The sequence below is a fragment of the Myzus persicae genome, unplaced genomic scaffold, assembly GCF_001856785.1.
Source record: "Myzus persicae strain clone G006 unplaced genomic scaffold, MPER_G0061.0, whole genome shotgun sequence".
Lineage (NCBI taxonomy): Eukaryota > Metazoa > Arthropoda > Insecta > Hemiptera > Aphididae > Myzus > Myzus persicae.
This window is the reverse complement of record NW_019103916.1, coordinates 56,804-70,873: the sequence shown is the minus strand read 5'-3', so window position 1 is coordinate 70,873 and position 14,070 is coordinate 56,804. Positions and strand designations below refer to the sequence as shown.

At 29.7% G+C, this 14,070-nt stretch overlaps 1 protein-coding gene across 1 annotated transcript in view; it reads right to left on the bottom strand.

The window, feature by feature from the left end:
• Nucleotides 1–14,070, bottom strand: part of LOC111036291 (alpha-mannosidase 2) — a 147,387-nt gene that overhangs the window by 94,489 nt on the left and 38,828 nt on the right. The window contains exon 2 of the mRNA XM_022318285.1: nucleotides 1,303–1,404. Within this exon, the coding sequence (XP_022173977.1) occupies nucleotides 1,303–1,404 (102 nt within the window). The remainder of the gene's footprint in view (nucleotides 1–1,302; nucleotides 1,405–14,070) is intronic.

The window sequence follows — 14,070 nt, the reverse complement described above, 5'->3', positions numbered from 1 at the left end:
GCCGTGGTGTGGGTGGTGCGTGCACCAGCGTGGGTGGGTGTGCAGGTAAGTGGACATTTTTATTAACGGAAACGAATAGGCCGTGGTAAATAACCAATTTCGTGGGTCGCCCGACACCTCGTCCGACGATTTTCCCGCGCCCAACACCCTGCACTGGCGGCGACTGTATACTTTAGCCGGTCTACGACCCCCTAGGTCCCGGGGTCGCTGAAGTGAGTAATAATAATAATAATAATAATAATAATAATAATAATAATGATAATAACTTTCGTGCAATTATTTAGGTTTACGGGCGCATTAGCAGGCGAAAATAATATGAAATTCGTGGAAAAATAACTTCGCATTATACTCGACTAGTAATAATTATCGTGCTCTCGTGATTATTTAAACGACTGACATGAGACTATTGTTTTCGCCGACTGTTAATAATGATTATTAGTCGATTTACTTGCATATATTCGTATATGCGCACTTATGTTGAGATATGTATAATGTATATCACTAAACCACAGTAGGTGGGCGCGTTGAAGTTTTTATCGATGTGATTTAACGAAAATATAATACCTGCAGTAATGGTGTTGACATCCAGGTTTTTGTATGAAAAAGAATGTGCGTCACAGGAAACGTAATTTTAATTAAGATAACGGGTGTACCTATATATTGTATTATACATAAATCATATTACAATTACTACGAAATAAATTTAACTTGTTGGAAAAAAATCATGATATATAAATAAACAAAGGGGTTCTTTTTTTATTATTATTCAAGAAGAAAATCTGGATGACGGCTTGTTTTTTATCAAAGGGTTCATTTATTTTTTTTATGGACATTTTAAAATAAATAATTTTATTTTAACCATAAAAGGTTAGTCGAACCTATAATATATTATGAAAGAAGCAATTTAGAATGATTTTAACTAAATAAGTGGGCTTTACTATAGAATTTGAGAAATTGACATACATGAAAATTTTGCATAGATATTTAGGGAAGAGGAGGGATTTTCTTAAGTAGTTTTTACGACTGAAATATCGTGACGTTTTATTGCGAGAAAAAGGCGAACAAGGACACAAGGTAACAGAAGTCGCCTCCACAAGTGTGGTGGGTACACGATGGACTGTTGCACAGTGAATAGTGATCCAGCCCTAAATATAGAACACGTGAAATAATAAAAAGACACTTTGTAAGTACGGAAAAATGTCATACTCGTCACGCGGCGACATTAATAAAACATTTCAGACATTATTGTGTTTCATTTAAACTGAAGTATAATAACAGTACGACGGGTTATTCAAGACTTACCTTGAGTGGAAGTCGTTTTTTATTGATAACGTCTTCGTGGAGTTTCTTGTAACGTTCGTCGAAACTGTTGTTCCAATATTCTTTACTTTTCATCCAATAAGGCTAGAAAAAAAAAATATTGTACATTTTAACATTGTAACATAATAATATTACATAAATATTGTATTAGGCACAAGATATTTCGTCTAGTGGTTTTATTATTGTTTCGTCTAGACGACCAATATCCGGTCTTATCGTTGTACACCGTTCCTTAAAAACACGAAGCATAGTCGTATAGAAACTATATTATGGGCCGCCCAAAGGCGGATATTTGATTGAATTTTTTTTTAAGGGGGCTAAATCTAATTTAGTTACTGTTATAGTTATATGATTGTTATAATCATTAAAACCAGTTAATGTCGTTTACTGAATATCATCAATTGTTTTTAGAATGTTAACCAAAAAATAAAGTTGCAGTAATGACACCAATAAATATGCTTTCTCAAACGGCTTGGGGTCTAAAATAACTCCGACATGATTCACTTAACGATTATTTTGTCGTAATTCAAAAGTTACAGTTCATACCGATTTTCGAACTACTATTATTTCACGACGAAACGAAAATAATGTGAAACACATTACATTTTACTATCGAATTCCTATTGAATTAAATGGCACGTGACAATAACATATTATGATCCTTTTACCTCCACTAGGATGTAAAACTATTGTTAGGAAGTACTCTGCAACTTACCGAAATAATCGTTAAAAATATTAAAGTTTACTGCATGATGATAACACAAATGGTTGTCGATACGAGTGTGACTCTATAGCGAGCAGTTAATTAATTATAACATAAGAATATTTAAAGTTTACGTCAGTGGTCACAAACTTAAATTATCAACAGGCATAAAGTATTTTAACGTTAAAGGATCTTGGGCAAGAAGACACCTTTTTGTTTTTTACTTATCAATACTAAATTCAAGATAAACAAAATAAATACAAACACCATCTATTTCTTTTATTGATTATACTCATTATAACATAACACAGTATTTAATACTAGGTATTATACAAAGATGTCCTTATTGATTTTTTGTTTAGTAATTATTAATATTTATTTTCAAAATATTTGAAGAAATACATTATGTTTCATATAATATGCTTGAGACAACTGGTTTGGTTGAGCGGGGTAGAGTGTAAAAAGAAGTACCACACAAAGTGTTTGTTTGTTTACTATTATCCACTTATTATTTCTTTAAATACTTAAATCAGTTATAACTAGATTAGCTTATTCGTCGGAATTCCCAGAAAATTATACAGCTCAGAAATAAGATTTTTAAGACACATGTTTTCATTCTAAAATGTAAAAACTTAAAAAATGGTTTCGTTGAAAAATATTGATATTATATTTATTGGTATACATATTACTTGAAATAACAATACATCTATAATAAATATGACTGTTGAAAGATTATTGAAAGATATTGGAGATTTGAAATTGCCATTTTACATCTATATAGATACTTTTGTCTTCTGTTGATATGTCGTATTGACATTTCTTCGATATTAATTTGTATTTCTCGAATATGGCATTGTTTGTTTTGCTTTAGCATTTATTAATTTTAATGAAATCCATCTGGTTTTAAATTCATCGATGTTTATTTATCATTATGATAATATAATACCTATATACAGTTTTCAAGAAAAAATAAACAATTCATATTTGTCAAAAAGTACCTTTGGTTTAATTGTTAATAAAAAAAAACCGTTTTACATATTTTTCCCTTGCCTTTTTAAAGTTTAATTACGTTTATGTAATGGCATTTTTCAAGGTTTTTAGGCAAAATGTAAAAGTCGTTATTTAACTTTTAGTTTAAGATGAGATATTTTAAATGTTTTAAGTAATTTGTACAGTGTACGTTTAAATCCGAGCTCTAAATTTATATTATTAAACATAGTATTTCTAGTTAGTTTATATGCGTAATGTAAAGTAATGTAAAACAATAAACGTATTATACCTATATATACTTACAACGTTTCTATAACGAAGAACAGACATTTTTATTTTTATCAGTTGAACATAATTAATTTTAGTTGAAATATATGTTTATTTGAACGGATTCTACATATTTTCATATAATAATTTATAATTTATAAATTTAGCATTTAATATTGTGATCATAATAAACTCACATTTATGACTTTTTCACTTGTTAATCATTTTATATATCGACCATTTTACGAAATGTACTACAAAAAATATGAATATTGTTATTATTTTAGGACTGTGCAAAATATCAGGTTTTCTATGACTGTTATTCGATATGAATTATTTTGTTGAACTTCATAATATGAGGCATAATAGCATAATCTTTGCATGTATTATAATCATATAACTATAGCAAATACCAATTATGTAAGTGCAAACAATGTATCGTATTGTACATAGATCGGAGTACATTTTATTGTGATATAAATTAAAATTGATCGTTCGTTTAATATCAAAAAAAAAATCTATTCAAACGATTCGGACGTGTGTATAAATTACCTATGTACGCGTAATGTTATTGACGTATACCTAAAAAAAACTAAAAAAAAAAATAATAAAATAGTTTAGTACATACCGTGAAATCATTTTTTAATATTTTTAAATATAAAAATAATTAAATTATATTAAAAAATGCGTTTGGGATTTTTATATGCTGGCAAATAATAAAAATTAAACTTTTTAAACGCTACTTTTGTTTACTCGTCCATAGAATATTATAATTCTGCATACATCAAATATGTTATGTTCCTGTGAACCGTTCAATTATCACAAGAAACTCGTGATTTCGAAAACATTTTAGAAAAAAAAACTTCTATTTAATATCGTTTTTAAAGATTCTTACACTTTTGAACCATACAACATACAATTTTTATTTTCATAATTCGAAACTGAATATTTCACCGAGTACTTCGATACATTAAAATTTAATTTCAATTGAGTTGTTATAGGTATATAAATATTAAAAATGTAGACGAGCGGAGTAGCGGTGGACCAACATTTTGTAGGGTATAGGCGTGGAATGGAGTAACTAGAGAGCGAAGTCAATGGCATGGATAGGTTCATTTTTTTAAAGTAATTTTAGTTCATTGCCCCTTGGGTCCATACCTAAAACTGACTTAGTTATAATAGTTGTTTGAAATTAATTTGATTTATCTAACGATTTCTGAATTTCTCCATAAAATTAAAACTCACCCGAGTTGAGTGATTTTTGCTTATGGATTCCAGTAAAATGTAAAATTTGCATGCTAAAATGTGTACTTATTGGTACCCCCTATCACATCAAACCATTTTTTAATCTGAGGTCATCGGGATTGAGATATTTTATAGTAAGTTAATTTATACCATGGACACACTGTGTACAATACCATACATATTAATGCGTTATTAAAATGTATATCATATATTTGTATGTATATTTTAAGCATGAAAAAAATATTCTTTGAAAAGTTTCGATTCCCATTGGTTCATTATGTATGGATGTCTCTGCGAATCGATATGACGGTTGCGGGCTAACGAACAGCATTTTTTTTTTTTGTTTTTTTTGCGGACCATTTCGGTGGCCAATTCAGTGAATTTCCTTAATCCTTAGCAACTTAAAAAAAAAATAATAATCATAACAATAATAATATTCGAAACAAAAAAAGGTTATTATATCAATAATATAGTAAGCTGATTGAATTGAATTGGATTTTAGCGCCAAACGTGTTTTCTTTCGGTTTCCATTGTTGTACATTACGTTTATAAATTATAAAGTTGGCATTGTATACTTTGTTGAATATTTGGCGCGAAGAGAGGAATTATTAACTTGGTATATATTTCGGTATATATTTCCGGTCGAGGCAAGGATAGAAAATCGTTTTCCGAGTTTTCTCTTTTATCAAAATTAATTGTCACACAATTGTAAAATATATTTAATAATAATGATATTATAAAATATATCATATTTAGCAATGTTTTCCATTTCTTCGAACAATACAGATGTGAATTCAAAGTGCACTAACAAATAAAGACATAACAGCGACAATATAAATTAGGTATAGATAACGTGTATTTTCACAAAGAAATTCTGAAAATATGTACATCGTCACTTATCAAGTTCACGAGCTGTCACTGAAAACAGTCGTGCAAAAAGCAATCGGAGGTCACCGGTTGGCGTTAATATGCATTGACCCATTTTCAAAATCGTATTACCAAGTCTTATTATTATGACCACAAAGTTCTCTTCTAAAGTTTTTTATTTTCTAAACACCGTGTACTAAAACTCATATATAATATGATTTGTAAGTTATAACGGAACACTCACAGCTATAAAATTACTTATATTTTAAAGTACCTATATAGGTTGGCCGAGAGAATTCGCTGCATAATATCCGTATCGAAAATGTACATTTTTTTCAGTTTTATTTTATTCAAGCATTACTCGAATATGTCTTCGCGAAAAGTATTGGGTGGTGTATTATTTTAAATATCCTTTCTACGACAATTTATTTTAAAACAAAAAAACCGTATCGAATTTACTCGAACATTTTTCAGAAGTATTTTGTTTCTGACAGTCTAACTGGGTGCATATAATATTTTATGTACCTATACTGCGATATAGCTTGTAGTAAATATTATGAGAGATGTGGTACGCTTAAAATTTGTTATTAAACGTATAATACGCCTCGAGGCGCCGTATAGCCTTCGATACATCTCTACGTGTGCACCCTCGAACAATGTGGAACACGAATACAACACGATGAACCGAATAACAAGCAACGACTGACTGAAAACGCAATTTTATATTTATTTTATAACTGCGATCGAATGAATTTGGGCCCTCGTTGCTGTACACAAACATAATATTATTATAAGTATTTAAACTATAGTGTAAGCTGAATTTGAACTTTATCACGATTAATCTTCAAATTTGATAGTTATAGAGAATGTGCGTGTACATATTATATTATATTAAAATGCCGGGGCTAAGCTACATTCCTTGGAGTTATCAACAATTCGACTTAAATACGTTAAAGTTATCGAGGTTTCACTGCGTACAATATGTTTACTATATATTCACTTGTGCAGTGTACACACGCTGTCGTTGTTTTAAATATATGGTATAACTGTTTACTGTAATACTGTGTGTTTGCTGCTTTGGGTATGCGATCCGTGAAACGCTTTTCTTGGTGAAAAATGCATCCGAATCGAAACTATTAATATCTTCGGGTCCGTTTCACAGCATAGCACGCGGGGCACTCGTTGCGAATGTCTCCGTATATGATGATACAATAGTGGTATCGTGGACTAGACGAACGGACTAATACCCTACTACTAATAACGGTCATTGGCAGCGATCGGTTTGGCGATATATACAACGGAGAGTGCGTTATCTGGTAACCTAATCGCGGTATACGCGGGGTGGAAGACAACAAACGGCTAAAGGCTAATGGACGGACTGACGTGCAGGATGATGTCTTCGCGTCCGCTGCGCCGGCCCCCTTACTTTCGCTCTTTTCCCGGACATAAAGTCCAAAATGTAGAAATTGTCCAAATATCAAATGGTCATCTGAGAGTAAAATGCGAGATCCTGGAGTTCAACTTATGACAATCATATTACGTTTTATAAATATATCACAATGGAACGAAAAACGATATCAACAGTGACGTGACATTTTTTTAGGAAAATCATGAAAAAAAAAATATAAGGTGTTGTCTCTATACTCTCGGTGTGGGACTTTAAACTGAGCTTGTCTAGCTCAAATCAATATACGATATTCAGTATAATATACCGAAGTACCTATTTGCAATGCATCTCCGCACGTAGACATATATTATTATAGATAGGTATTCGTGGTACATACCAGTCGACTCACGTTTTGTAATACAATTATTTCAATATTAATATGATATTATATTATGTACTGCCATGGTTATAATATGCATCGGCTCAGTGAATATTTCAATGCACGTTGTTAATATTTTGGCTTATCAAGAGGACGCTACACTGACATATTTTGTTGCCTCCGGCTTACAAGTGCGTTACATTGCAAATTTTACTCTCAGCAGATCACTTTTAAATCCATTAGTTTAAAAATTAGAGTGAATAATACAATTGATCTCTTATAAACAATTTAAAGGTGATATTATTGACCGGGGCTTTTTATTATATTTTCATTTTGAAACTAGTTATGAGTTTTTTAATAGATGTACAAACAATTTACAATTTTAAAATACTCATAAATCGCTTTAAAATTACAGCACATTAAAAATACCACGAGGCAACCTAGATAATAATCTTTCATTTAAATTGTATAGGAGGTCAATTCACTCTAATTTTTAAACTAACGGAGCTAAACTAAAAAATATTTTTAAAGACATTAATACTTTTTGATATAATGAGTGTCTTAAAGCGTGTTTTCACCATATCGTGTACACGAAAAATGTTTAGCTATGTCCAACAATACGGTAACGTGGTTAATCGTGTGGTAACCTAGCCAACCAACCACAGTAAAGATTTAAGCGAACGTGTATAGTGGAAACCCACCTTTACGTTAAATGAATCACCCGATGCCTATGGGTCTGTCAATGAGATCCGATTTATTTCGATTTCAATTATATCCTTACTGTATACATAATTTGTTGATTAAAATATTTAATGTAAACACAGCAGTAATCACGAGTAAACTTTTAGTAACTAGTTATAAATAAATAGGTACTTATTAATACAAGTGTACAAATATTTAATCAATAATATTATGATATTACATTATTACTTATAAATTCAAATAAAATGTTTATGATTAAATACTAAAAGTTTCGATTCCGCACGTACCGGTTGAAGTCGTCTCCGACCTAGTGTATACTCTATAGTCTATATACATTATAAATATATACTTTCAATAAATCATAATAATGTTCATAAAACGTTATATTTCATTATATTAAATTTATTTGTATAATATACATTGCGGATATATTAATCATTTTCAGACAAATCGATGTCGATAGCTTTTTGTTTGAATAAGAGGTTATTTGTAAAGAGATTGACTTTTTTAATTGATTTGGTATCGTACCGACGTCAAAACTATCCGCGTGATGGCTCTATAAACTACAAATCGTTTGAGTTAAATCGCAAATAATATGATGCAAACAATTTGTTTAAAGAAAAACGCTATTACAATCATTAGCTCAACATCAATCTCATTAGCTCATGGAAAATTTCCTGTACCATTTAATGTCTTTTACTGTTCATGTAGAACCATGCAGAAATGAGTGGAAAAATACCAATATTGTTATGAAATTACATAATATTTTTGAAAATGATGATTGCCGAAATGGCAGTGAAATATAATACTCCATTATTCACAACTGCGATATTTATCGCACACATATATACCTACCTTAACTCGACGTTCTGAATATCTATTAATTGTATAGGTACGCGTATCGTTAAAATTGATGAATTAACGTTGAACTAAATGTAAATATTATAATATTATATTTCTGCTACTTTTTTTTTTTTGCATTTGTTAAAACTAACACGCGGTAACAGCTGCAGAACACAAACGGAAATCATAAAATCCATTGGACAATCCATCACATTTTGGAAATTATTTATATTGTGATATTATATTATTATGTAATATCATCGGTTTTTTTTTACCAGAATTTTTCATTATTTCGCAAATTAAAGCCTTTCACAGTTCACTCTATATTATATACTTACAGTGAGTAGTGACTACTGCAGCCGTACGAATAATAATTTCACGTTTTTTTCTCATATTCCATAATAATGTAATAGTTGCAGTATAGAATAAAAACCGTACGATAAATCAGTGATACGCATCCGTTCGTATGACGTTTGATTTAATTCGAAATAATAATAATAATAATAATAATAATAATATAATGATGATGAAGGGGTGTTTTGATTTTTTTGTTTTACATCACATCCCATATATAATACCATCATCGCAGTGTCTTCCGGGTTACCAGCTGAGCTCCCACGCAATAATAGAAAATCCTGCAGCACAACTTGGCTGCCCTACATAATACAGTTTTATTGATGGTAATAACTTTGAAAACACTTTTCGCCAACACACTATATATTTGTCATACGTTGAAAGTGATAGAATAGCTGTAAATCGAATTTCACACACTCATAATATATCGAAATGTTTTTTAAATTTCATCTCCGTAGAAATGGTTAGACAACATTTTCACTTTCTAGTATAATTCTATCTAGAAGGAATGAGTATGTTCTTCCTCTTGTTTATGTGCACGTGAACAATAACACAGCGCTACACAGTGCTTCATTCAGTTTGGCCAATATAAATTGTGCCATCATTAAAAATTGTTCAAAAGACCTAGGGTACATCACCTCGGTTCTTAACAGTACAATATCGATGACCCTGATTTGTTAGCCTGCACTGTTCCTTCATAAACCACTAGAAATACCAAGTTCTATTTTTTGGTCCAGGTCGACTTCACCTCACCACCTCAGTATTATAGCCGCTCATCCTTATAATATGTTAAGCCTGCTTAAACAATAACCTTAGTCAATACTCTTATCTACCCGTTACTTCATTTATATATTATATTCGCTCATCTTACCAATGTGTTCATTAATCGCGTAACCATTGACGTCGAATAATTATCCAATAAACGAATAAAATCTCACTTTGAATCTCAGTGCATTTATAATATTATACGGGTTTTAGATTTAACGAGCCATGCTACTTTGTATAGTTACTCATTCAATTTTGTACCCAACTTGAATATTAACTATTTAGTTAGTATATAGTTAAATGTTATACTGTGCTATGTCCTATACGTGTACATTTTACATATAACATATATAGCTCGAACAATGTGCATACCAATACACACGGCGAGTGAGGAATAAAAATAATGATCGTCGTTGAATATTTCACGTTTTACGTGATAGAAGGGAAATTCGTAGTCGATTTAAAATTATGGGCGGACCGATTATATATTATGTACCAGCTCTATACCGCGTGATGCCATGTATTACCAGATATACGTTGCACGCATCAGGAAATCTTTAAGCTATCACTAATATTATTTTTTTGCAGGTGTTAAGATGGCCGACAAATTAACGAATTCCGTCTAATTCTGATAATCATCTTTATTAGCTTGTGTCTGAACATTATTATATACCTATACGGCCAAGGTTGACTGGCGCAGAAGACGAATTTACTGCCTACAGGGCTCTGGCTTGGACATAAGGTATAATATTATTGTCTCCTCCTCCCCGTTGTTTTGCCAGAGGAGAAAAAACGTACGTAAGTACGTACTTTATATTATTGTATGTAGATGATTAAGTGATTTTCATAAAGAGCAAATTAAAATCGTCTCGAATGTGATTTATGGTTAACCATTTTCGATAAACTAATCGTGATTTCTGCAAACAGAACTTCACGAATCTCTTTACACTACTTATTTTCAATAATTTTAATGGAAAAATAATCATTAATTACCAGTATTTCAGTATATTACCGCAGTTCTATAATAAGACGCTAAACTATTATCTGAAATCTACAAGTACCTACCCATGATATTATACGCTATTATTATATTATATTATTAATAGTATAGAGGTAGGTACAACATAAATGCATATTTATAAAAGTCATTCTACTTATATTTCGCTAAAAAAATAGTCATAAATATACAACATTTTACTAAAAGTGATAAATTGTTTTATGTAGAAAGAATTTTTTTATACTTTTAAATTGTAATAACAAATGCCAAACAAAAGTAAAATATGAATTAATATACATTTGTAGTTGAACGATATATATTTGATGCTAAACATAATAAATAATATAATATACGTTTGATGAAAAAAAAACTAACGTTATTTCTATTAAAAGTTAATTTTAATAAAAATGATGTTTGTTAAAAAAAATACATTAACATGTAACTGTAAATGCAATAATGTGATACTCAACAATAAGCTTTTTAAAAATTAAATGGTTAGTCGATTTTAATATACATTTTAAAATGATCTCACACAATTCAATAATTAACAAAATTTTAAAACAAACAGTACTTTTAGCTTGTAGATAAAATATTATATTTAAGTAAATTGAGTATTAAACATATTTTCATTCAAATGAACGCATGGTGATGACTAGAGCCCTGAATTATATGCACTAAAAATATACGAAATATGCATGCATTTATGCACTTAAAATATGCAGAAATAGGTAAACAAAAATACATGTTAATTAAATTTATTTAGTTTAAAAATTTATATAATTCGTGAAATCATTAATACGGAACAAAAAAATGTATTAAATGCCAAGTTAAAATAATTTAACTGTATTTGCATTTTGAACATTCACTCATCTAAATAAAAATTCATGAACGAAAATCAATTAAAATAAATTTAGTAAATTTTTATAACATTTCTAAGTTACATGAAGTGATACAGTTGACTACTAAAGAATTGGATAAATTTTCAGTCGGTTTTCAGCGAATATATTCTTAAATTGAGAAAAACTTCACATTCGCGGGATTTACGTAGGATATATCGTTAAGTATTATCATTGGTAACTTAATACTATTTTCCTTCATAAATATGCATTATTTTAGAAAAATGCTAAAAATATGCATAACAATTTAAAATGGTCTAAATATGCAAAAATATGCAATTTTGCACATCAACACATTAGCTTAAGATTCAAATTTGTAGCTTATCTAGCTAGTTTTTGGACTATTAAAACAAAACATGCAAAATGCAATAGGTATGCATATAAATCCGGGCCCTAGTGATGACAATAACTAAATTATATCGATGCATAAGTATTGGTAATTTTAAAAGGTGCATAAAAGTAAATCTATAAGTCATAAATTATAACAGACAATTATAAATCATAAAATAGGTAGTCCTCAAAAAATGTATACTCTGAATTAACTGTAATTATCGGACCTAATACCGTGGAATATTATTAACTGTCCAAAAATGTAGTGACCAAATTAAAATATTAATTTTGCATATTAAATAATTACAGTGTTAATAAAATGCTAATCAGTAATGGGTAAGTGCATATTATAATTTGATATAAAATTATAAAAGTATTGAATCACTGGTGATGTATTTGTGTGTATATTCCGATATACTATTGAATAAATAATAATTAAGAGTAGTCTAATAAGTAATAACCATCGTTGTTGAAACCTGATAATTAAAATAATAATAATAAAATGATAATTTATTGTAAAAAGTAAACATAAACTAAAGAGCGTAACGTACCTACCTACGACAGTGGATTCAAGTTAATAAATCATTTGTTTACATTTGTTATACTTTTAAACCATAATTATTGGGATAATTAGTTTTAATTATTTTTTTTCATAAAGTGCCTATCATTTTTGCAAATTTATATGAACTATAAATTACCTATATTGCACGGCTTCAAATATAATATAGGTACTATTGCCGTGTACGTATAATTTGAAAATGAAATATAAGCTACAGGTTTTACAACTTTTGAACCTGTCTCCACAGGAAATAATTTTCTAAAAAATTAAAAAATACGTATTAGATCAATCTAAAAATTAATCGCACAGCTGAGAATCTAGTTTTTTTTGATTAGGTAGGTATGTAACTGTTATCAGTTTAATTATTGTTTAACTTAAGAAGATTAAAAGCCGTGGAGAAAATTATACTTACTTATACAAATTGGTTTTATTTTTCCAGTCAACCATTATAGGATGAAAAGAAATAATTTCTGTTATTAATTATTTTTTAATAATGTATTTATTATTATCTGTACCTACCGAATTTTTAGAGCGAAAGTTTTCGATAACTAATAATTCAGTAAATTCACTATAGAAACGTAGTGTATATAGTCTCTACTTTATTTTTAACAAATTTACACTACCTACTCAAATAAAATAAATAGTAAGTATAATAATTTATAGATAGACTTTAATAATATAATAATAACTACCGATAAATCTACTTATAGTTTTCGGTAGAAGCTACTATAAAATACTACTGTAGTATAAATAGTATACCTATATACCTCCTACCTACTTGTCGGATATATACCTAACAACTATAGAACATTATAATATATTTATTTGCATATATCCTCATGTAATGCTTCCGATGAATATTCATATAATTTAATACAATTATATTACATAGGTGGATTTGATGCAAGCCAAGGACACAGAAAGTTCCGGGCAGGATATATTATACTGAAGCCGGCTGGTGCTGGGTCGCCGCCTCGATGCACTTGTGTTACTCGAAAATTTGTTGATTAAAGAGTAGATAATCGTATACGGTGTACTATTATATAATATCTAGAAGACAATCTATTTTCAACTTGAAAATGTAAAAACACCGTTTTGAGGCCAATACCTAGGTATTGTTCAGAAAGTAAAAAAAAAAATATGTAAGACGGTGAGAGACGTTTGAATAATACTTTTCCAACGTTAAAACGTTTTTTATGAAATGTCGAGAAAATCTCGAAATTCCGCCTCTATTGTAGAGCGTATTGTAACAACCTGCTGAAACACGCCAAATGTAATTTCGTATTTGACTCGACGCAGAAACATATTTATGTCTCACTGTATTAGGACGTGTCTCCGCCGTAGCGGATCAAAACGAGGAATGGAAACGCAACAAGTCTCTCGCTAGCCCCGCCGCTTATGAATAATCTAATGATTTCACTCAACACGCTGTATACACACCGTATACATATATTATTATATGTGTA